This window comes from Vanacampus margaritifer, chromosome 7 (genome assembly GCF_051991255.1).
Source record: "Vanacampus margaritifer isolate UIUO_Vmar chromosome 7, RoL_Vmar_1.0, whole genome shotgun sequence".
Taxonomy (NCBI): domain Eukaryota; kingdom Metazoa; phylum Chordata; class Actinopteri; order Syngnathiformes; family Syngnathidae; genus Vanacampus; species Vanacampus margaritifer.
The window spans coordinates 17,207,104-17,231,465 of record NC_135438.1 but is presented as its reverse complement, the minus strand read 5'-3'; the positions used below and the strand labels follow the sequence as shown (position 1 = coordinate 17,231,465).

General features: G+C 39.9%; 3 protein-coding genes and 1 long non-coding RNA gene across 6 annotated transcripts in view; 2 read left to right on the top strand and 2 right to left on the bottom strand.

The window, feature by feature from the left end:
* Window positions 1-10,487, bottom strand: part of LOC144054668 (uncharacterized) — a 36,283-nt gene extending 25,796 nt beyond the window's left edge. Inside the window, exon 1 of the long non-coding RNA XR_013294692.1 lies at window positions 10,298-10,487. This is a non-coding gene — a long non-coding RNA (uncharacterized LOC144054668). The remainder of the gene's footprint in view (window positions 1-10,297) is intronic.
* A 42-nt stretch (window positions 10,488-10,529) lies between these two features.
* junba (JunB proto-oncogene, AP-1 transcription factor subunit a) lies at window positions 10,530-12,365 on the top strand. Of its 2 annotated transcripts, XM_077569857.1 has the most exons (2): window positions 10,531-10,924; window positions 11,142-12,365. In XM_077569857.1, the coding sequence occupies exon 2, from the start codon at window positions 11,180-11,182 to the stop codon at window positions 12,098-12,100; it is 921 nt and encodes a 306-aa protein (XP_077425983.1). In that variant the 5' UTR covers window positions 10,531-10,924; window positions 11,142-11,179; the 3' UTR covers window positions 12,101-12,365. The 2 variants fall into 2 exon arrangements, with proteins under 2 accessions (XP_077425982.1, XP_077425983.1); XM_077569856.1 differs by having other exon boundaries at window positions 10,530-12,365.
* A 1,113-nt stretch (window positions 12,366-13,478) lies between these two features.
* On the bottom strand, window positions 13,479-17,618 carry prdx2 (peroxiredoxin 2). Its single transcript, XM_077569858.1, has 6 exons — window positions 17,481-17,618; window positions 16,522-16,640; window positions 16,294-16,447; window positions 14,340-14,462; window positions 14,001-14,131; window positions 13,479-13,832 (listed from the first exon to the last, which is right to left on the bottom strand). The coding sequence occupies exons 2-6, from the start codon at window positions 16,622-16,624 to the stop codon at window positions 13,750-13,752; spliced, it is 594 nt and encodes a 197-aa protein (XP_077425984.1). The 5' UTR covers window positions 16,625-16,640; window positions 17,481-17,618; the 3' UTR covers window positions 13,479-13,749.
* Window positions 17,619-18,102: 484 nt separating this feature from the next.
* LOC144054663 (protein Wiz-like) lies at window positions 18,103-22,861 on the top strand. Of its 2 annotated transcripts, none has more exons than XM_077569851.1 (8): window positions 18,103-18,187; window positions 18,626-18,886; window positions 18,969-19,766; window positions 19,850-20,188; window positions 21,264-21,478; window positions 21,585-21,765; window positions 21,837-21,990; window positions 22,265-22,861. In XM_077569851.1, exons 2-8 carry the CDS (start codon window positions 18,703-18,705, stop codon window positions 22,419-22,421), a joined length of 2,028 nt encoding a protein of 675 aa, XP_077425977.1. In that variant the 5' UTR covers window positions 18,103-18,187; window positions 18,626-18,702; the 3' UTR covers window positions 22,422-22,861. The 2 variants fall into 2 exon arrangements, with proteins under 2 accessions (XP_077425977.1, XP_077425978.1); XM_077569852.1 differs by having other exon boundaries at window positions 18,128-18,187; window positions 18,792-18,886.
* The last annotated feature ends 1,501 nt before the right edge of the window (window positions 22,862-24,362 follow it).

Genomic DNA, 24,362 nt, shown 5'->3' with positions numbered 1-24,362 from the left:
TTTGCCCGCCAAGTTTAAAGAGCACCTTTTTTCAACATTTAATGTTATGAGGACATTGTCAAAAAATTATATCCACTGCACACGCTCATCCTCCTCTTTTTCTAATCAGTTAATTACTTGCATAATTTAAAATGGGGAAAAAAGTTGACCCCAATTGCTTGACATACAACAAATGTTCTGAATGTTATACGCAAACATTTATTAAATGCTTTTATTTAATGCATGTAGCTATGTTTATTGCTCAAACACAACCTGTGCTACCTTTAATGTAAACATCCTCTGTCGAGCTAAAAGATCATCCACGGTCAAAATTAATAGTGCGATTAATCTGTGTGAATACATGATTAATGCGATACTTTTTTTTGATTAATTAATTAGTTAACTCTTTAACTTTGACAGCATTTTTATACTACAATTGATCTCCATTCTCATCTATCGAACATGGGCCAAATTAAGGATGAAGTGTCTTGTTTTGATTGGTAAATTCCTTAGAGCGCCATTTCTGGTAATAGAAGTGAAGACCATGGGCCGGTGTCATCTCAACACTAAAGTGAAAGACAACAATGAGATCTAAGGAAATAAGCCTGATTGCAGGGGAAAGTTTAGGGGGATAGATTGACTAATTAGGGGTTTGTGTTATGACTGTAATACTCCAGGCAATTTGATACTGAGTTGAGTGATAAGAACGACCAAACTTGAAAAGAGATGAAAACATAAACAGTGACATCATCCGCTGAATAATAAGCTTGTAGGTAAAATGATCCTACTTCTTTTGCCCGTCAGCCCACATGCAGAAAATAAGCGTCTGCACTCTTCCAAGCAGCAAAGGCGGCCAGTGGCGCTGAGTGTTTGTGTCAGCGAGAACATCAGCGAGCGCCCACACAGTTTCAACCCCACTCACACCATTTGATCTCGCCATCAAGTTACCACGTTGTCCTTCCCCTCCATCTGATTTGTGGCTCTTTGCTAAATATGTCTCCTTAACGCAGGTGTCCTCATTCGCAGGCAAGGACGCACAAAGAGGGGATGCACACAAGCTGATGTGATGTTCTGATGTATGGTAAGGCTTCACATTTACAAGCGTGAAAATGAGATACGACAACTCATAAAACGATTTTTCCAGATATCTAGTATGATTTCGTTTTTGCATAAAAAATTATTAAATACAATACAGTATAAATCCCAGCCAAGATGATTTGATTTGATTATTTTTCATGAATTTTCAAGGATTTGCCAACAAACCATTCAAATGCTAAGATAAATCAGTAACGTTAAGTTACCATGCCTTCTCCTTGCGCTTACATGCAAGTTCAGTTAAGTTGAGGGGAAAAAACGCAGAAATGTCAAGCATGAGGTTGAGACCTTCACGCAAGGTTAGACTGTGTGAAGATCTTTTTCAAGGAAAGCTTCATGGCTGAATTAAGTGGTAATGAAATGCACCGGTGTGCTGAAAAATGGTTGAAATTCCAGAAAAATATGCAACTATTTTGATGCTGTATGAAACTTTAGGCCAACCTTTATTGTGTATAAAGCACATATTTCACATAATAATAATAATAATAATAATAATAATAATGATATATATAATAATAAACAATAACAACAACAATAATAATAATAATAAACAACAACAACAACAATAATAATAATAATAATAATAATAATAATAAACAATAGTAATGATAATAAATATAATAATAAACAATAATAATAATTATTATTATTATTAGTATTATTATTATATACTGGACTGCTTTTTATATACAAACCAATTATGTGAAATTGGACTAAGCAAAAAAATAAAATTAAAACTTACAGAAAAATTAAAACATGCTTGTGGGGTTTAATCCTTTAAAAGCCTCTGTGTTGAAGCTTTGTTAGAGTAGCTGTAGTCTTGGTTAATATTTTGACCTTTGCGTGACATCCCACATAATGACGGTTCATACTTGAAGTTCTTGTTTGACTATTGAAGCACAGTTTTGCTGAAAATTTGTCTTGAACCTCACATTACACATAAAAGAAAGTCAAACACAGTACCTCAAACACAGACTTCAACTGTAAACACGCATTAGAATTAGTAGACACAAAGTATAAAAAGAATTGCCTGAAATTGAAACAGTATCCATTTCACAATTTATTAAAACAACAGAACAAAAGTTATTTACACGGAGCAACAAGACACTCAGGAATACAATTTAAATATTGAATTCTTTGCTCCTTCCTGACCCCATTCTGGAACCTGCCGCTGACGTACCAGTGCCACATCTGCCCCAACAACTGACTGCAACTTATTGGGGAAACGAAAACGCGGTGTACCGAAATCCTCCCCACCCTGGACGCACATTCACTTCTCTTATTTTCACGCAAAGAGGAACTCCCTGGCAGTTCAGCAGGTCCACAGCACATCTCACCAGAAACAAACTCAAGAGTTCTTCAGTAACTGTGGTTAAAGCAATAGTATACAATATGTAATGAACAGTCTTTTACTTAAAACTTGATCCGATCTATTTTAGTGACCTATAATGCAACATTGGTGGGCCAGGGACATTTGTGTGCAAGCATTTTTCTGTTAGACCAATTGATTAATTAGAGTTGCGTCATAACAGGAAAAATATGCAGCATCCAGATTCATTTTCTTCTACCTTTTGTCTTCCATTTTTGTTTTTTTCAGACTTTGTTTTCATGCATTTTAAGAATTTTACTGCCTTTCTATCAAATTTCTGACATTTTTGGCAATGTTATGGACATGTTACGGACATTGTCTGCCTCTTTAGTTTGTTTGTTGGGACATTTTATTTATTTATTTTTTATTTACTTTTGCATGTTTTCTGCCTTTTTTTCAAATATTAATTTTCTTAAAATTTGGGCAATTTTTTTGGGGACATTTTATGATAATTTTTAGGATTTTTTTCTCTTTGGACATTTTATGGCTACTTTTTGAACATTTTCTGTCTATTTAATATAAATATTTGGATTTTTTTTTATTTTCTCATGTACATTTTATGGTATTTTTTGTGTTTTCTTCTTTTGGTTTTGGACATATTATAGTTACCTTTTGAATGTTTTTTTCTGCCTTTTTTATTTATTTAATTATCTCACATTTTGGGCAAATTCATGGTCATTTATGGAATTTTTTTGATTTTCCTATTCCCTTTCGGACATTTTATGGTAACTTTTTGGACATTTTTAGGTATTTTTTTAAAACTTTTTCATGTACCTTTCATCTCTCTTTTTCTGACAATTTACAAATGTTGACTTTTTTCTAAAAACTAAAAAAAAAATCAATTAATTTAAAGAATATTTTCTGTACAGTACATGAAAATGTAAATATATGTTATAAAAATTAATTTCTATTTTTTATTTTTTTTTAAGATCCAAAAGGAGCCACAGGAGAGGGACTGAAGAGCCAAATGTGGCTCCAGAGTGGTTAGTTGCAGACCCTGTGTTAGACATTACACACATGACAGCCAGTGATGGGACGTTTTTCAGGTATCTGTATTTTACTTGAGTATTCATTTCTCTGATGATGTTTTTCCCTTTTGGTCCATATTTGAAAACCAACATCTGTACGTTCTACTTCTTTGTCAAATTAGACTTGTTATCTTTCTCAACAAAGGGAAAATCAACAACAGCTTCAACAAAATCTTCATTGATTGTGATCTTGGGTTATATTAGGTGCAAAAAAGGGACATCAACAATATGGAGGACATGAACATTACTGACGACAGCAAATGGTTGTGTTATGCTGGTTTGAAAATCACCAGCTTCTGCCATTCAAATTCCCCATCTAATCAGAAAAAAAAAAACTAAAAACATGCAAGTTGGGGAATTCTTTTAGTTGCCAATGATTAGCATTTTTTGTTACTCGGTTCACCATGTTAGCAAAGATAAGGCAATAATCAAAACTACACTTACAACTCTTTACAGTAATTAAAAATATATATATATTCCTCAAACAACAATGTCAGGTACACAAAAACAATAGAAAGTAATACCAAAAGTCGAGATCCAAATAAATGATTAGAAACACAAATTAATAATGTATAGAGGGCGATGTCATCACATCATGAGTAAGAGTGTAGTCACTTACAGTATATGAGGATTCACGCAACGTTATGACGTGTTCTTTAAATGTGCGTCTGAAGAAATGGGAGTGTTTGGCTTCTTACTCAACTCTGTCACTTTTCTACCATGCTTGCCTGTCTGGGCTTCTACTGTTTGTTTGAAGTAGAGCTCATGCACGCTGAACCACGTCTGTAGCCAAGGTCATACCGGTTCATTCCTTTTTTTTTCTTTAAAAAAAAAATAAATAAATATATAGTCAGCAATGATCTTACACTTTAAAAATAGTTGGTTCAAAAGTAACCCAATTATGAATAAAAAAAATTGTAGAGGATCGGTCCATTTTTTACCTATAGTTGGGTTACTTTAGACCAACTGTTTTTAGAGTGTACATTATTTTTGTAAGACCTTTTTTTGATACAGCTCGTTTATTTATTTGTCTTTATTTATTTGTCTTCGATTACATTTTTTGACATGAGTGCCCATGTGCCCACAACTCAGCAGTGAACACAATGTGATCCTCATAAAATATTCACCCCCTTTTCTCTCAGTGCAGCCAACCGACTCAAGAAGTTCCCTGATGATTTTTGAATGATCCAATGTTGACCTAAATGATTGATAACGATAAATAGAGTCCACCTGTGTGCAGTCTCGTCTCACTATATGCAACACAAATTGACGCCAACGTTGAGGGTTAATTTTGGTTAGTGCCGAATTGCATTAATTATTGTTACATCTTATGTTTACAAAATTAACTCATTCCCTGCCATCGACGGCTATAGACGTCAAAAATTAATTTGAACTATTTCTATTAGTTTAACATTTTTCCCACTTTTGTTAACAAGAGTATGAAAACCTAGAAAAATAATAATTGTACATTTAGAACAGATATACAATTTGTGATTAATCGTGAGTTAACTATTGAAGTCATGCGATTAATTACAATTTTTTTTAAATAATCGCCTGACGCCCCTAATTTTTTTTTTCTTTAAAAAAAAATAAATAAATAAAAATGTCTTGGTTTTCATACTCTTGTTAACAAAAGTGGGGGGGGGGGAGTTAAACTAATAGAAATAGTTCAAATGATTTTTTTATGTTTATAGGCGGCAATGGCAGTAAATTAGTTAATGAAAAGAAACCCATCTATCCATCCATCCATTTTCTTAATCGCTTGTCCTCCAAAGGGGCGCCGAAGGCCATCCCAGCTGGCTTCGGGCAGTGGGCAGGGTACACCCTGAACTGGTTGCCAGCCAATCCAGGGCATGAAACGGAACCCTTGATCATTTTGCATGGTAAGATGGAAAAAACAGGATGATGAACATTGTAAAGGAAATCCAAATTTCTCAACCTCACAGTCGAACCGTTCCAACATAGTTCATTAGAACAGTGTCACGCTCCCCGACGACGTTGGCAGAATCATGTCACGCTGCCTCTCTTCAATGTCAACCATAGGGTTGCATTGTCACCATTTAAAAACCACCTCACTTGAATCGTAACAAACGAGTATGCAGCACAAAACTCTGCCCTTCCCGCTGTTTGCCTTTTTCTCACATTGGCGCAGTGACAGTGAGTTTAAGCATCCGTGTGGATGGAGGGGAAGTAGGAAGGACAGCTCCATATGTGATGTGTCAGCCCCAGGGAAGCGCTGGATCCGACTGCCTTTTCCCGCCACACTCATTTGGCCCCAGCAATCGGCCCGTCTTGTGCTAAAGGTCTCCCATGGCTACGAGGCTCCTTGGCACTATCTGCGAGCTACAGACCGCAAACATGCTGATTAAACGGGCCTTCATTAAAGCGATTACATGCACAAGGGGGCTCGATTTCCCACAGGCGGCCAAATAACAAAGATGGAGGGGGGGGGCTGTTTTTGGGAGGGGGAGGAGAGCGGGGCCGAGTGACAATGTGGTTTTGTCAACATTAAATGAAAGAACCCAGGCCTACTTGAAGGAGTGACTAAGAGTGTGACTTCATACACTCGCCGTGTGTTGGACTGACTTGTTCTCACCTCGCGGGGACAGCCATCTTGTTGCCGTGACGATCGGCCGTACCTGACTCACCACACCTACAGGCCGCTTCCAGGTCAGCAAGCTTCCAGCGAGGAAGACCTTGCCCAAGACTCCGAGAAACGTTACTTCTGGTTCATTTCATAAAGTCGCTGCATAAACAGTGGGGGTTGTTTGTGGGAATTAAAGTCACCAGATGACAGCGTTTTGTCCTTTCCTGACACAAACTTTTGGATTTGAAATCAGATGAGCAACTCAGATGCATTCTGCTGCCTCCTATGAAATAGATTACTTTCGGTAACATTTACATAATAACTCGATGAATGCTTCAAATGCTATTTCACTGTCATCCAATCTAAGATTTGTTTTAATCATTTTAGCATAATAACATCTCATTCAAGTAGAAGTCAACCCCCCAAATATTATTGACAGTAATATGTTCTTTGCAGCCCCACATTCTAGTTAATATTTCGTTATTGAAATATGAGTTAAGCAGCAAAATCCAGCAGTTTTTATTAATATCAGAAGGCAACCATTTTGTCACTTGATTGAAAATGACATCGCAGTTGCTCAGGTCTCAGGTAACAACCAATCACAGCTCAGCTTCAGAAAACAGCTGAGCTGTTATTGGCCGTTGCCTGAGCCCTGAGCAACTGTGATGTCATCTTCAGATGACAGCAGGTGGCAAAATGGCCGCCCCTGAAATGTATTAAAAACTGCTGGATTTTGCTGCATAACTCATATTCCACAAATATAATATTTATCAGAATGTCATGTTTAGACTCGTGAGGTTTCATATAATTTATTATTGTCAAGAAATGTTTAAGGTTGACTTCACCTTTAAGTCATTTGCTCCCAAAAACGTATAAATATGTTCTATTTTAAATGTTTTAAGTGTCCCAAAGACGTATTCATACGTATTCATCTTATATGTTGTTGTTTCATTGTTATCAATAAACGGTGATTTGAAATTTTGTATGAAAAGTCATTGCATTACTCCCTCACAGTGAGGTGATGTGGTCCTTTTTGGAAAAACTACTGAAGTTGGTCAAAGTGCCAACATATATAGTGTGAAAAGTAGTTTTCGTAGGTGTCAACGTGAATCACCGCAGCACTCAACGGCAGCAACAAAATTGGATGTATGAGGTGTTCGAGCTCTGCTCCAGTACATCTCACATAATAAGCACGTGTGTGAGGACAAAGAATTGTTCAAAGCCTCTGGGTCAATGATGAATTTAAAAGACGTACAATACATTAAAAACTGCAAAGAATCCTCACCATGCCAAGGAACAATTATTTTATTACACTCACCAGTACTGATAGGAAACCTGAGTGCAGCATCACACACTCTTTCAGCTCAAACAAGTAGAAGAAGGTAATTAATGATGGCAAATATTGCATCAACTATGCATTAAACATTCCCAAACACCTCCATGATTTCGTCTCCAACAAACAACAGAAACACATTCACCAATGACAAACAGAGGCTTCTCTGCCAGGCAACGACGCTTAACGACGCTTGTTTGCATCCTAAAAGAATGACACGTGCCTCCAACTTGAAGCATCAATAGTCTGGTCTGTCCTAACCAAGCCTTGTTGCATGAACTGAGGAAGACTTCGAAATGTCTTCTAAAACAAATGAACGGCCCTGTTGCGATCAGTCCATTAATGAGATTGTTACATTTAAAAGAAACATGACACATTAGTAACTCATTCACTGCCATTGACGGTTATAGACGTAAAAAATTCCTTTGAACTATTTCTAGTTAAAAAAAAATCCCATTTTTGTTTACAAAAATATGAAAACCTAGAATTTTTTTGTTGTATTAGAACAGATATAAGATTTGATTAATCGGGAGTTAACTAGTGCAGTCATGCGATTAATTACGTTTAAAAATTGTAATCGCCCGATGCCCCTAATTTAAAAAAAATTAATCTTAAAAAAATAAACATGATTAAAAAAAAAAATAATAATAATAATATATATATATATATATATATATTAAGAAAAGGTTATTAAAAATTAGGGGCATCCGGCGATTAAAATTTGTAATCGTAATTAATCGCATGATTTCACTAGTTAACTCATGATTAATCACAAATTTTATATCTGTTCTAAATGTACAAAATAAATCTAGGTTTTCATACTCTTGTTAACAAAAAATGAGAAAAAAATGTTAAACTAATAAAAAATAGTTCAAATGAATTTTTGACGTCTTTAGCTGTCAATGGCAGTAAATTAGTTGAAGTTGTACTTTTTTCCCCCCCAATAAATTCAATATTTGCCAGCACAACGCCCATTAGTTTGTATTGGACACCCGTGGATGTATTCTTTTATGCTGATGTGCAGTACGTGAAGCTGGAAGTACAGATGCTTGTTCCTGCTTTCCTATTGTGCTTATCATATATTGAGCTCTGATTTGAAGCAATTACAGTGATGGTCCAAAAGTCCAGTCCAGTAATCAACTTCTTATCATATTGTCTTTCTCGGGTAATGCAACCAATCAGTAATTACTTTCAAACTAAACAAACTTCAAAATTAACTATTAAACCGAGTTCCGGTTAAAAGGTAAAATAATAAATTCCTCATTTAATAAATGTTTCCATAATATATACAGTGTAAATTTGGCCACATGCTGTAATCCACAGATTTCGTTCCCAGCTGTGCATACACTTTCCTTCTGTCAAAAATGAGTATGAACAAATAAGGTTGTGTCATATGCCTCCACATAAGAGAACACTTGCAAGGTGAGCCCAAATGTGGGAACGTGCTTGGGCACATCCACGGGTGCGAGGCCCACTTGGATATGATTCAGAGGCCTTCATCAAGCAGGTGTTCATCTCAGGTGACGTGCCTACTGCCTTCTTTGACATACCTTGGAGATTTGTTTACAGCAACATCAGCCCTTCTATCTCACGCATTGTCACATACGCAGATACAATACAATCTAACATTACAGAGCTAAATATTACAGGTGACGGTTTTTATCCTTTTCCAGGGCCAGAAAGTCACAATTAAAGTGTATGAAAGATGTAGAGTGCACTGTAGATATCAGCCCAGTAGCATGCCATGGTAGGTACTGTACAGTTTGACTTGGACAATTTTGTCTAAACGTCCATCTTGCTTCGCAACTAGTGTAATAAAGTGTTGTTAGAAACAGAGTCCAAAATAGATGAACTATTTGCAATATGCTATAAAAAGTATTTGAACTGGTAAACAATTGAAGAAGGAAACAAGTTTGGTCTTTATTAATAAGTGGATAAAAAGAGCATATATGACCAAGTCAAAAACTTTCTGTACAATGTTGCCCCCCTTGTCTAAACACGGCATTCCAATTAATATTGTGTTTGTGAAATATGAGCAGCAAAATCCATCTCACGGTGCAGCCATTTTGTCTTGCTCTCTCAGTCTTGCTGCCAACAAAAATGACATCACAATTGCTCGGTCATTTAACAACCCATCACCGATCAGCTTGCAAATGTCACATGACCAAACCCAGAAAACAAGGGAGCCATGATTGGTCGCTGCTCGTGTCCTTTGGCACTGTGATGTCATTTTCAGTCAATATCAAGTGGCAAAATGTCCTCCCATTAAGATGGATAAAAACAGGTGGATTTTGCTGCTTAATTCAAATTCCACAAATGCAATATTAGTCCGAATGTCGTGTTTGTACTAAACATCACTGGTGTATGAATGTGAATGTGAATGGGTGAATGTAACGCATTGCTGTAGAAAGCGCTATAAGCTCAGTCCATTTACCATTCATAGAAATGTTTTTACTTGACTTCCCTTTTAATTTTGTCTCCTTCCACACCCCTACATCAAATTTTGGCTAAACTTGTTAAGTAGTTTAACACTATATTATTATTATTATTATTATTATTATTATTATTATTATTATTATTATTATTATTATTATTTAAGCATTCGCAGAGCTTTCTACTGCTCTCTATTTGTCTTAATACCTGATTATCCTTTTTCTGGACTGATTTAAAAGAAAAAATACAACGTCAAGCCAATACAAATGGAAGCTGTAAGTAAACAAATTTGTTGACATAAAATAGGTAAAATGTATATAAAATAGATTGATGGAGTTCAAATAAATTTGATTAAAAACTACTGTTTTAGTTCACAATTTTGAAATAAGACTGTCTATTGTCCCCAAACAGCCACAATGCTTCATACAATTTTTTAAGCAGTCACGCCCACAGTTTACACACCCTCTCCTCACCTCATGTGTTGTGCCTGAGGCAAGAAGGAGGGCAGCCTCCCACGTCCCGTCCAGCTGGAAGCGCGCCAGAAGGGGATCGGCTTCCCGCTTGTGTCAGGGAGGAACCGGCGGGCCAGGATACCCAAATATGGACTAACCGATATCAGTTTGGATCCATGACTCAGCGTACGCGTATTGATTACATATAAAGGCAGAGTCTGTGAGCGGAGTCGCCTGTAGTCTTCTCTACTGGACTCAATTGGACCCGTGAAGCTCGCTGACAAGAAGCTGTGTTTGTAAAAACGCATTAGTAGCGTTTCATATTTACCTTTTTGAATTTTTCCTCCGGGCGAAAGGCCTCGCCGTGTTTACAGTGGTGGTTACTGGCAACGTGCGTCATTACGCGCGTCTGACATCCTGGGGGCGGGCACAAGGAGACAGCGGCCAATCAGGACATCGGATTTGGTGTCGCTCCGGACTTCTGTGCTCTCGCGACCAGAACGCATAAATAGAGTGAAACTGGTCGGCAGCTTATCATAAAAGAGGAAACGAGTGACAGATTTTCAAAAAATTAAAGACTCACCAACACACGAGTGGAATAAAAACATCTGAATTAGTCACTGGACTGCGCTTTGATTCCAACTAAAGGTACAAATCGACGACTTGGTATAGTAGAGTTCTTCTATTTTGGAAGTTTTACTGTTTTTTTTTTTAAAATAGTGCTCTTCAAAATAATAATACATCGGGACTTGCTGGAGATTGAGTTGGGACACCTTTTGCTTGTCTGATTTTAAAGCGAATATGTCCACAATAATGGAACAGCCTTTTTATGACGACTCGTTTCTCTCTGCTTATGGCCATCCAGGCGCAGCCCCGCCAGACTACAAGTTACTAAAGCAGAACATGAACTTGAACTTGTCTGATCCTTATCGGAGCTCCAACTTCAAGTCTCACCACCTGCGCGCCGACTCCGAGTTGTATTCGGCGGCCATTACGGACTCGGGCTCGCTCAAGCTCGCCTCCCCGGATTTGGAGCGACTCATCATCCAGAACAGCAACGGGCTCATCACAACCACGCCAACACCGAGCCAGTACCTGTACAACCGCGGGATCACAGAAGAGCAGGAAGGCTTTGCTGACGGTTTCGTGAAGGCGCTGGACGACTTGCACAAGATGAACCAGATGGCACCGCCCAACGTGTCCATCGGAACCGGGGGAGTAGCCTGTTCGGCGCCCGGTTCGGTCTTCGGGTCACCCATGCAGCCGGAGCCGCTCGAGTACACTAACCTGAGCAGTTGCTCCACGAACCCCGGCCTGTCGTCGGCTGTCAGCTACCCGTCCGCTACCATCAGCTACCTGCCGCACCATCCCTACCACCACCACCACCACCACCACCCGCAGTCGCATCACCCCCAAGGCGCTGCGCACGCCCCCCACTCCTTCCAACACTCGTTAGCCGGCGCCGGGCTGCACGCACCGCGCTTTGGCGTCCTCAAGGAGGAGCCGCAGACCGTCCCGGACATGCAGAGCAGCGACAACAGCTCGCCGCCCATGTCCCCCATCGACCTGGAGAACCAGGAGCGAATCAAGGCGGAGCGCAAGCGGCTCCGGAACCGGCAGGCGGCGTCCAAGTGCCGGCGGCGCAAACTGGAGCGCATCTCCCGTTTGGAGGACAGGGTAAAGGTTCTGAAAACAGACAACGCGGGGCTGTCCAACACGGCCTCCCTCCTGCGTGAGCAGGTGAACCAACTCAAACAGAAAGTCATGACACATGTGAACAGCGGCTGCCAGCTCATTTTGTCTCCCAAAGTCAAATCCTACTGAGGAAGCCGAAATTAGCACTTTGAAAACACTGGACTGGAACTGCACTGACACGAGGAACTGGATTGTTGTGGCTGAAATTATACAGAAATCAGTGAAAATTAACACATTTTGGGCATTTTGGAACACAAAGTTGTCTTGTTTACATTTGACTTTGTACATTGTTGATGAAATCTGATGTAACTTATTTCTGTTATCAGGTTGACCCTGACATTTTTTTTGTACCTGTACAGCATATTTAAGTAAAAGAAATATTGCAATTGAGAAATGTGTTGTTTTCTTCATGTCGTTTTCAGCATTTTGAAATGTCACCTCTTTGGAATTATTGAGGCATTTCTCGAGAACACTGACGGGCTGTTGTCAGAATCATCTGCTCTATCAGCAATTCAGTTTCCTGACCTTTAACGCCCCAGATAGGATTGTTTTCCCATTGACGTACCAACACTCCTTGTATGGTGACATTTTCTCACATACGTCATAACTTTGATAGGTTTCCGGGAACTCCCTCATACAATGCTGGTCAGACAGGCCGCAGCACCACAAGTATGGTGGCGTGAGTGTGAGATGGCTTGTCAATGAGCTGTGGGAGTTCCCCACTTCTGCTTTCAGTTTCCCCAAACAAGCTGTGAAAACAGTTGAGCCGCTTAAGCTAAAGTTCCAGACAAACGAAGTTTTGGTTGTTTAGGAATTTACGAGAAGTGGTGCAGATTTCATAACTAGGTCACAAGAGGAAAATAGAGGCTGTATTAAAAGTTGATCTTCTCGGAGTTGGTGGAAAGTAAACACGTAGTTGGACTGTCAATCAGACATTTACCGTCAACTTCTAAACAAACTGTTAGCATGAACTTGTGTAGTGGTTCACTTCCCCACTTATTGCTATTCAAATTCAACACGTGATTGACTGGCGGTTTATAGTTCATTTTGATATAATACGCTAGTTTTAAGGGATAATCAAATACTTTAGTATTACTGCCATTTTATATGCGGCATGTCTAAACTTGACATGAAACCACAGCAAACAGGCTCTGCAAGTGCTCACGTAACTCATTCACAAATACTGCGCCGTGACTTATCAGTTCTTCACAGGAAAACAGTCAAGTCACGTCGTTGGACAGGACATTTACGACAATAATGTTAATGTTTCCACCATAGGATCAGAAAGTCGTGTATTCACCTGCTGCCATCCATATAACATATGGCAATAGCTCTGTGTGTTTAACTCACCCAGATTCCACATCATTTTGTACCATTTGTTTGGTCGTGTGATAAATCTCACGTAAAACGATCCTCGACGCTACTGTTAGAAACATGTCACAAGCAAGTGGCACCCTCTTGAGGTGACAAGTGGTATGACGCTCAGAACCATAAAAGACGAACACACTTCTTTCTCATTCGTGTTTTAATCAATGGCAACATGTTTTAGGAAACAGGAAAACTAAGTATTTTTCTGAAAAACAAAAAACTTAACTTTTCAGTGCTTAAGACTTGGAGGTCGTCATCCCACCAGTTTGATAATGTACGTACAAAGATAAGTAACTGGGAACAGGTTTGGCTTTGAACAAGCTGGAAGTCACTTATAACAGCTCCACAAAAACATATTTCACCGGAGGGCAAGTGCTACTGTTCAGGAACTGGTAAGGTGACCTTCATGTTTACTGCTTGGAGAAGAATGCTTTACTCTTCTCAACATCGGGGATGATGGTGTCGCTGCCTGGTTTCCAGCCCGCAGGACACACTGCAAGAGAGGACAAAGTGCTTGTTCACGTATAAGTCATTGACATAGCAGTATAAATGCACAAAGTACAAATTTCAACATCCTGTGGGGTCACCTGACAGTTCAATGGGGAATTACTGGGGTTGCATTATGACAAAAATGCACTTAAAAATAAATAAAATACTTTACCTTCACCATATTTGTCAGTGTGCTTGAAGGCCTGGACCAGTCGCAGGGTCTCGTCCACAGAGCGACCCACCGGCAAGTCGTTGATGGTGATCTGCCTCAAAATGCCTTTGTCGTCAACCACAAACAGACCTCTAAAAGAGACAAGACATCATTTAACAATTTTCCCCACGCTTCAAAAAGAAAGTAATTGCCGAGTTACAGTCTCAACTCAAGGGCTGCATTTGAAGGCTAATGATGTCATAACGCAACAGAAATAATGTCCCATTTAAAATGTATACAGAAAAGCCCCTCAATTGGTGACAGTGTAACAGGGCCTCCTTGTATCCCCAGTCTCAACACCTGTATGAAATGCCGTCATCCTCCTTCAGCACACCGTAGTCCCTGGAAATGCTCTTTGTGAGGTCTGCCAGCAGGGGGATTTTCATGTTACCCAGACCTCCCTGATTCCGAGGTGTGTTGATCCTAGAAGGGGGAGGCATGTCCATCAAAACAGCACAAACTCAATTGGCGCTCAGTGAAAAATGACACTGGATCACAATCATTACAAACTAAATCTTTCAAAAGTGCAATTTCATCATGAACTCCAAGCGCCATGTGTGGCTCTTTAGTCACTCTCCTGTGGGTGTCTAAAAATAATTGCAGAATTTTTTTTATTTTATTTTATTTACATTTACATAAACTATACTTTAAATTAATTATGATTTAGATGTTTTTTAAAGTGTCAGAAAAAGAGGTGAAAGGTAGATGAAAAAAAGTTTTAAAAATTATCTAAACATGTCCAAAAAATGTCCAAGGAAGAGGGAAAGCAGAAAATGACCATGAAATTGCCCAAAATGTCAGAGAATTGGCAGAAGAAGAAAAAAAAAAACATTCAAAAGTCTAAACGCAAACGAATAAATTCTCCAAATGACCATAAAATGTACACAAAAATTGCCCAAAAAAGTCAGAAAATCTATTTGAAAAAGAAACAAAATGTCAAAAAAACAAAAAAAAGAAATCCTAATTTTTTTTTTTTAAAGTCCCCAAAAAATACCACAAATGTCAGAAAATTATTATTTTTGGGTTGTGGGGGACGTGGGCAGACAGAACAAAATGTCAAAAAAAAAAGCCATAAAATGTCCAAAAAGGAGCAAGAAGGCAGCAAATGACCAAAACATTGTCAAAAATTTGACAAAGTCTCAGTTATGAAAGCAAAGCCTGAAAAATAATTTACAAAAAACAAAGACTAAAGGTAGAAGAAAATGAATCTCAAAAGTAGGAGTGTTAGAAAAAAATCGATTCGGCAAGATATCGCGATATTACAGCGCGCAATTCTCGAATCGATTCAATATGCTGCCGAATCGATTCAATATGCTGCCGAATCGATTTTTAAACATCATTTTTTTACGGGAATATTCAACAAAACGTCTTACTTAGGGTTAGGATTCACACATTAAACATGGAAGAATTTTATATTAATGGAACATTAAGCCTTAATATTTTATTTCAGTGCTGTTCAAACATGAAACAGACTGCAACCTATTTTGTAAAATGCAGTGTCTCAGTTATAGGCCTGAATTTTTAGATAAATAAATTTTTATACAAATCTTACAGTGTACATGTACAAGTTTACTGATTAGTATTTTCTACATTTGAGTAAAAAAATAAAATAAATCGCAATAATCAAGCTATAGATTTGTATCGTGATCGAATCGAATCGTGACCTATGAATTGAAAGGTACTAGGCAATTCACACCCCTACTCAAAAGTATTGGATGCTGCATATTTTTCCTGTTAGGGTGCAGGTCTAATTAGCTGCTTGGGCCCTCATTAAACACTAACACACTGTTTTGTTTCGTTCATCACAATGTTCAAATGTTGTGTGGCTCCAGACAAATTTTTTGAAATTTATTTTGGCCTAAAAAGGCTATTTTGATAGTAAAGGTTGCCGACCCTGCTCTAGAACCTTCTATGAAGGAATTTGAGTTTGACAAGAGACTTTGTGACTTCACTGGGACCTTATCTGGTGCACACAGAGAAGCCGAGTGACTGTAGATAACCTGACCTGATGGGGCGGTGCTTATTCTAGCCAGCGTGCTGACAAGAACGCAATGACACCATATATTGAAATAAACTCCCATTTGAATCAAACAGCAACACTAGAATTAGCAGTACAGGTATGGTTAACCTGGAAAGTAATCTGTGAAAACTTTTGATCCACACCCTAATGTAGGCTGCAAGGACAATTTTTCAACAGAGACATGAATGGTAGTAGACAACCCTAATCCCAGTCTTTTTTCGGAGGATTCCTCACCAGGCCAAGTGACTGAAGTGAGAGTCCACGGAGCAGCCCAGCACCTCGCAGCCAATTTTGCGGAATTCCTCCGCTCTGTCGCTGAACGCCACAATCTCAGTAGGGCAGACAAATGTGAAGTCCAGAGGGTAGAAGAAGAACACCACATACTTTCCTGGAGGGCAGAGGGAAACTATGTTTTTAAAAAGTAACAGAAAAGAAAATCTGGTATACAAAATGTAGAATGACCTTTATAGTCAGACAACTGGATGTCCTTGAACTGTCCATCCACAACAGCTGTGGCTTTAAAGGCTGGGGCAGGCTTGCCGATGTTGGCGTTTCCAGAGGACATTGTGGTACCAAAATGACTGCAAAAGACAAAGTGATGTCAAACAGGCGATTACACTTAAAGTGCTTTGGGACTAGTAGGGGATTTTTTTTAAGACTATTTTTCAGCCTTTTGGGGATCAGTGCAGTGCTTTTACGCTCACTGAGCTAAACCACAGAGTCACATGCAAGTCATGTTCAACCAGCAGGGAACAAAGGCCTGTTAGCAAACTTGTATAACCTTGACAAACTAAAAGAGAAGGGAAAGGGGGTTGGGGGAGTTGGTTTGGGGGTTAAGGGAAAAATATAAATCAAGTGGCAGCGTTTGGATGTGTGCAAACCTCTTTTAAAGAGAAGTGCCTACTTCTAAATTATTTTTTTTATTAAAAAAAAAAAAGTCTACAACATAAACATCATTACATTGACAAAGTCTTGTTAACCGTAAAGTGGCCACTTATATTTATTGCAAAAGGAAGCTATGCATAAAATACTTTATTTGAAATATTTACACTCACTGACAAAGTTCATTTTACACGTGCGGTGGTTATTGTTGAAGTTGCGCTTATCTTTAAACTGGACGAAACACTCATTATGTTGCACAAAGTTATCAGCAGCTATGATATGACAAGAAGATCGTGTGAGTCGTAGTAGGAACAAAGAAAAAAAATATTAGACCCCCACCCTCCCCCTCAGCCTACACACACTGCAGGATAGAACCAAGAGACCCGCACTGCCTAGCTCCCCGTTAGCTTACTTATCCTCAATCAACCACATTTAAGCTTTTATTGCTTCCAAAATAAACAGCAGTTACTTCCAGTCACGTATTGGTTGCATAGTGGCAGTTTGCAAAAGTAAAGTTGGGGAAAACGTCAAGTTCTCACCTGTTTTTTACAAACGGGATGAAGTTGTCGGCGACGTAATGCTGCACGATAATCAATGGAAGCTTGACGCGATCTACTGAGGCTGCGCGGATTAAGTAGGCGGTGTCACAGTGAAGGCCGGAAGTGACGTTTCCTACAAAATAAACTTCCAGCCGCCACTGGTTGAAGTTTTATGTTGCGTAATCACGCTCAGGGGCGTAGCTCGTCATTTGGGGTTAAGGTAAACTCCGATGTGGGACCCCAGTCATCCGTGTACTGCACAAACAAAATAATTATGTTCACCTCAACTCAAGGTTATATTTGGAATATTGTCTATCAACTAAAAAGCATGAATCCGAAGAAATGAGCTACCGAATTTCTTTTACTACTTAAGACAACTAAAAATTCTAAAAATTTACACTAACTGATTTGCAGCCAAAACTTAAAGTTGCAAAACTTCAGAAAAACAATCACACAAAACCAACATATATATATATATATACACACAATAGTCTTGTTTGCAAATCTTTTTTTAATACATATTATTCCAATTTGATTACAAATATTTTTTGTTTGCAAATATTTGGGATTTCAAATCGAATTTTTGTTTACTGTAGCATTGAGATTTTACATTGAAGGGAAAGGCGTAGCCCATGGCTGCTAGTTCCGGTTAGCAGAACTAAGGTTTGGCGATGTTGACACTGCGTTTAGTCATTTATGGCTCAAAGGTAAATTAATTTGTTTTCAACCACTAATCGATTAGTTTGTGTTCATACCGGGCCACTGGCTACGATATTGGGTTTTCTTTTCTTCCGAACTGTTTTTGTTCAAAACTTAATTTCATGTGGCGTTAGCTTTCACGCATAGCAAAACAAAAGGTGGATCGCAGTAAACCCCTATTGTTGTTGTTTTGCGGTGGTGGTGAGGGGATTGTTCATCAGTTCAAAACGGTTTTCTGCAACATTCCAAAAGGTTAGATGATTGAGACAAAGTTGTCCATCACTGTTCATGTGAGTGTGGCGACCAGTCCAGGGTTTACCCTGTCTCTCGCCCAGTCTGCTGGAATTTGCTTCAGCTCATCGAGGAAGTGATATAGAAATTGGATGAATGGATTACAAAGAAGTTTGCAATCTTATATATTGTTCATCCTCTGCTTGGTTTGACAGTCACCTGCTCCGCTACCTAAGAGAAAAGAGATATTGCAGGACTGCTGATTGACAGCTAATTCAAAGATTCTAGAATCATGGCGACTCCGAAAGAGATGGATCAACAACTTTCTCCAGCTCAAACATCAGCAGTTTTGCTTCCTGACATATTTAATTCACCTTTTAGACAACAGGAGGGCAGAGCTTTATCTTCCTTGCTGCACCCAGCAGCAGCAAAGCCACTATGGGCACCTCTTGAAACGGATGCCCCGGTCTCATTGGGTAGGAATGTTATGTTATTAGTTATGCATGCATCCATTTGTTCCTATTTAATAATCAGCCCCTCCCCATCTCCATTTTACAGCTTCAAACAACAACAACGAAGAAGACGCTCATGTTTGCCAGCTTTGTAGCTGCTGGTTCGAGAACCGTAAAGGTCTGTCCAGTCATGCTCGCACACATCTGCAACAGATGGGAATCCCTGACACAGACATCAAGGGAAGCCCCATTGACTTTCTTTACCAGCTCATGAAGGACGAGGATTTCAAGTCCACCAGCAAGAAGCAACAGGAGCCTATCGCCACCAACAGTCTGCACGGGGCTCCCACCAAACGTCCATCAGGGATGTCCTCGCCACCCTCGTCTCCCCCCTGTAAGCAACCAAAGCCCCCCGAGGAGTTCACTTGTATTCTTTGCGGAGAGATCTGTAAAAATCGGAAAGGCTTGGCGAGCCACTCGCGGTCTCATCTGCGGCAGATTGGGGTTCTTGGCCTTCTGGGCAAAGATGAGTCCGCTATCGACACTGTACAGGATTTGGTGAGCAGCGGCGTGATAGAAGTTCCCCAACCCCCAAAAATGAACAGCCCCAGCAGCTCCCTCGCAGCGCCAACCTCTCCGCCTCGGTCCCCTGTCACAGGGCAATCCAGATCCCCTTTTCCCTCCACTTTACCAAGCCCTGCAAAGTCGTCTCAGAGCCCAGTGAATCGGGCCCCAAAGGCTAAGAAAGGATTTCGTCTGGCGGTGGACCCCCTCCTCAGAAAGCCCAAGCCTGAGCCTTTGGAGGTTGATGTGTCTCTTGTGAGTTGTGCCAGCTCAAGCAGCAGAACTGCTCCCCCACAGAGCCTATCTGCTCCTGTAACTCCTTCCAAGGCTCCCAGTGCCGGTAACACTGTCAACAGTCAACACATTCATTTTTATGATATCATTTCTCTTCATAATGTCTTCTCTTCCCCGCATGCCCCACAGATGAACTCACGCCACCGACGGTCCTTTGTGACTACTGCGGTCAGCTTTTCGAGACTCGCAAAGCGCTGTCGTGCCACGCCCGCGCCCACCTGCGCCAGCTGGGCCTCACCTGGTCCATCAAGACGTCGCCGATTGATCTCCTCAATAACGTCATGATGCGCAGCGAAGACAAGTTTTTGTCCGGCGAGGTGTCATCATCTGGGAAAATCCAGTTGAGTCCTCAAGGCTCCAAAAGGACATCGGCGAGCAACCGCACAGTCTCCAACGTGTGCTCCTCACCTTTGGATTACTCCATGAAAGACAAATCGCCATTGAGCAAGAGTGGGGCTTTTACCTGGGGTGAGAAATCAGTGATACTTTTTACTCGAGTTGCAGGAATGAAAAGTGTCTCTAAATAAGTTGTATGCTACTTTATGATTCCCTTTAGACTACTTAAATGAGAGGTTTCTAATTATTTAATTTTGGGATTCAATGAACTAATCCATCCATCCATCCAATTTCGGAACCGCTTATTCCTCGCAAGGGTCGCGGGGGTGCTGGAGCCTATCCCAGCTGTCTTCAGGCAGTAGGCGGGGCACACCTGAACTGGTTGCCAGCTAATCGCAAGCAACAAACTAATATTTAAATCAATTAATTTGTTGATTTTTTGGGGGGGACAAAAAACTCCTCCTCCTCCCAGGGCATACTTTTAAATTATACAGTTTAATTGAATGGACAACCCATTCTGAGATTGTTGTCAATCTCTGATTTGTTCAAATTTGTTCAAAAACACTTTTTCTGTTCCTGGTTCGTGATGACAATGAGGAAAATCGGGAGCACTCTCAAACGGCCTTTATATTCCAGGCTGAAAATGTTATGCGTAAGGGCCAGTTCCTTTTATATCCTAACCTTGCTTTAAACTTCGCCACAACTTTATCCCGGACCTGCCTTTTGTGGTCCTTGGTCTTCATAATGCTGTTTGCTCCCCAATATAAATTTGTTTTAACAGAGACCATCACAAGGCAGGTGATTTTTTACTGAGACTAGATTACACACAGGTGGACTTTATCATCAGTCATTTAGGTCAACTCATTGGATCATTCAGAAATCATCAGGGAATTTCTGGAGTCAATTGGCTGCACTGAGAGAAAAGGGGGTGAATAATTTTACGCACCCTTACTGCAGGTATTTATTTGTAAAAAAACGCTTAAAATATCATACAAAATGTCATTCCACTTTATGATTGTGTCCCCCTTGGTGTTGATTATTCACACACACCCCAAAATTTTATTGTTTAAAAAATTTTTTTTGAAGCCTTAAATGTGTCAAAAAGTTCACGGGGCGCTAATACTTTCGCAAGGCACTTTATCCTTCCATGCAGTTGTCACCACTGAGCGTAACGGTTTCACCTTGTTTTCATCTTGTTGGTTTGTAGGCAAATCCTGTGAGCTTTGTGGCTTGAGCTTTGAAAACCGCAAGGCGCTAGCCAGTCACGCGCGGGCCCACCTTCGACAACTGGGCGCGCTCGAATGGAAATCGGAAGGGACCGGTTCGCCCATCGAACACCTAAGGGAGTTGATGCGGAAGGACCCGGTCAAAGTGGCTGCTGTCACCCGTCGCTATCGTGAGGGAGACGTGCACCTCAAGAAGGTGAGCTGTTTTTCATTCATTTAAGCCGAGTGTATTGGGACGCATGACAAGGCCATCTACAACAGTGTGAATTAAAACGATGCCTTCATTTTCTCTTTATCCCCAGAAAACTGTTTCGCTGTCCTCTTTGTCAGATTCTGAATCGTTGCCTGGCAGCAACCTAAAGTTCTCAGGCTATAAATTAAGCAAAGACGACCAGAGTGTCTCTGCTGGTTCGGCCCAAAAAACACAAGGCCATCTTTACTCTGCGGCTGCGTATGGCGGTGCTGGTGTGCGCCCTCCAAGAGGTGAGTAAACGACAGAAAGATTGCCAGTGTAGGCTTACTGTAGATCGTAACACCATTTCTCTGTTTCCCAGCAATTCCAAAACAAATTCCACCATCGGGAGAAGAAAATCAAGACACCAACTCGCAACAACCTTCACGGTCTGGGAGCATCCCGGCTCTGCTGCCCAAACCACCGTTAACTCCTTTGGTCAAACTGGTCGGAAAAGTTTACTCTCTTCAGTGCAGGTTAGAGAATTAACATTTTCACGCTTTAATTGCAAAAATGCCTCATAGAATTGCTTTCTAAATCTGCTGCAATGGAATTGAAAATGTTTTGTTAGTAAAGGTGATAGCATTTTACTGTTGTAGTTTTGTTCAACTGCCTCTAGATGGCGACACATTCATTGCAGGGTTGTAGAGGTAGAAGCTGCAAAACATCGCTTCCACTACAGTTGCATTTTCATACCTCTACGTACACTTTTTTGATCAGCTTTTCTTGTGTGTCTTGACTGCTTTACAGGTTCTGTGAAAAAGTGTTTCAAGGGCCTCTGTCTGTTCAAGAGCAGTGGATCACACACCTGCAAAAGCACATCCTGTCGCTGGGCTACAAAGGTCAAGAGTCTCCCCCTGCTGCCCCAGTGACTCCTCCTGGTCTCATTCATCCTGTGGCTGTGTAGTTTGAATTAATCTAACTCGGAAACATATGCATGTATTGATGAATGGATTGATGCAGTCTTTAATTTAATCTCTGGGAGTTTATGCTACTATCATTTCCTTCTATATAGCCTTTTAAGTGATCTGTCTTGTTCTAAATGGGGCAGAAAAAAATGAATTGCGCATTCCAACTTCATTAGGGACCAAACTTGATTTAAGCTTTCACATGCCCATAAACTGCACCTTTAAGTGTTGTGTAAACACATTTTACTTTATTTTAAACACCATTTTTACTGTTTAAAAAAAATTGAATTTTAAGTGTTTTACCGAAATATAGCAGAAAACATAAACATTTATTATCAGATGACTTTTTTGGAGTCTCTCAGAAACTGTCCTTGAGGTTGTCAATCTTTTTTTTGTTGTTGTTGCTATTTGTAATGTCAAATAAATTCTGCTTTGTTTACACGGTGTGATTTCATCATTATTTTATTGAAAGCTTTAAGAACACAAGGCATATTTTGATACCTAAACATACCTGCTAGAGCAGGTGAATTTTTACTGAGACTAGATTACACACAGGTGGACTTTATCATCAGTCATGGCCAGTCGTTTCCATTCACAACATTAGCACATGGCTACCATCACCGAAATCACTGCCTCTTCGAGAGAGAAGGGTACGGCATAGGCGTGGCTTGGTGCAGCTATTTACATAAAAGTGTCACACTCCTAAAACAGTCTGTTTTTTGGGCTGATTTAGGGACAGCAAAATTATTAGATCCAAAGTCAATTTTCATGAGTCTTTAACACATTTGAGAACTATTTTAGTATGTCGAATAATTTGAGACCTTTAACAAAGAAAATCAATTTTACTGGCCATTTTCGTTTCAGAAGAAGCCATGTAGAAAACTACACTTGTTCAAGGCTATTTGTCAAGCGCACGTAATTGAGCCTATTGGTCTTTGGCTACCTTATTGACTGCATGAGAGAACACAGAAATAAATGCTACTATTTGCTCATTCACATCCTTTGCTACAGAGCACCAAGCTCACAAAGGTTATGAATTACTTAACTTCCTGTTGATTGTTGACACACTCAGGATTTTGACTGGTTTAATGGCCTGTTTACTGATGTTAATATCTTAAATTGTGGTTCACAGAATCAGTGAATGCTAGACTGACTTAACAAAGGGAATTCCAGAAAAAAGGTGCAGTGCCGTTTGGGTGCTGGGGGGGTGTAATGCTTCAGCCCCGCTCACTTGTCAACACTGCAACAAGGGTGATTGGCGAGTCAGCAGTCGCCTGATTGCAGCAGCACTCAACTTGTCAGAAAAGGTACAAACTCAAAAGATTCAACTTGATTGGTAAATCAAATGTTATGAGGAATGACCCTTCAGATGTTTGTTCTGTAACCTCTGATTCCATAAGTGTTAATAACGCATGACTCACGTCATGTGTTAAGCGGGAACAGTGAACGTATACATTTTTGTTTTTGTACATCATACAGGGACTTTTAAAGTGTCACATAAACACACGACACCTCCACAGAACCGTGATGCTTAGCAGGTTTGTGCACGTTCCTAATATGGAAATATAAGCACTGGGAAGCAATCGAAATGTTAAAAAAGCACACTGTAGGATTTTGTTTTCACCAGATTTGTTTATATTGATGCTTCAGGCTATTCAGGCAGCTGCTGGACTTGCTTATTAATCTGCCTGACGCCAAGCTGAGTTTGGCTGTTGAACAGAGAAGGACCAACCTTGATCAATAAGAGACTGTTTGTGGATTTGTCGCCATGCTTCATCTACACATACTGTGATGAGCCTTCACAAACAAAACAAGTGCAGGAAATACAGTGAAGCAATCAAGAAAGAACTGCAATAAACTTGAAAATACACTCACTAACAAACTCTGAATGTGTTGATTTTTTCCATTTAGAATTTTTTAATGATACTGTCAAATGGATG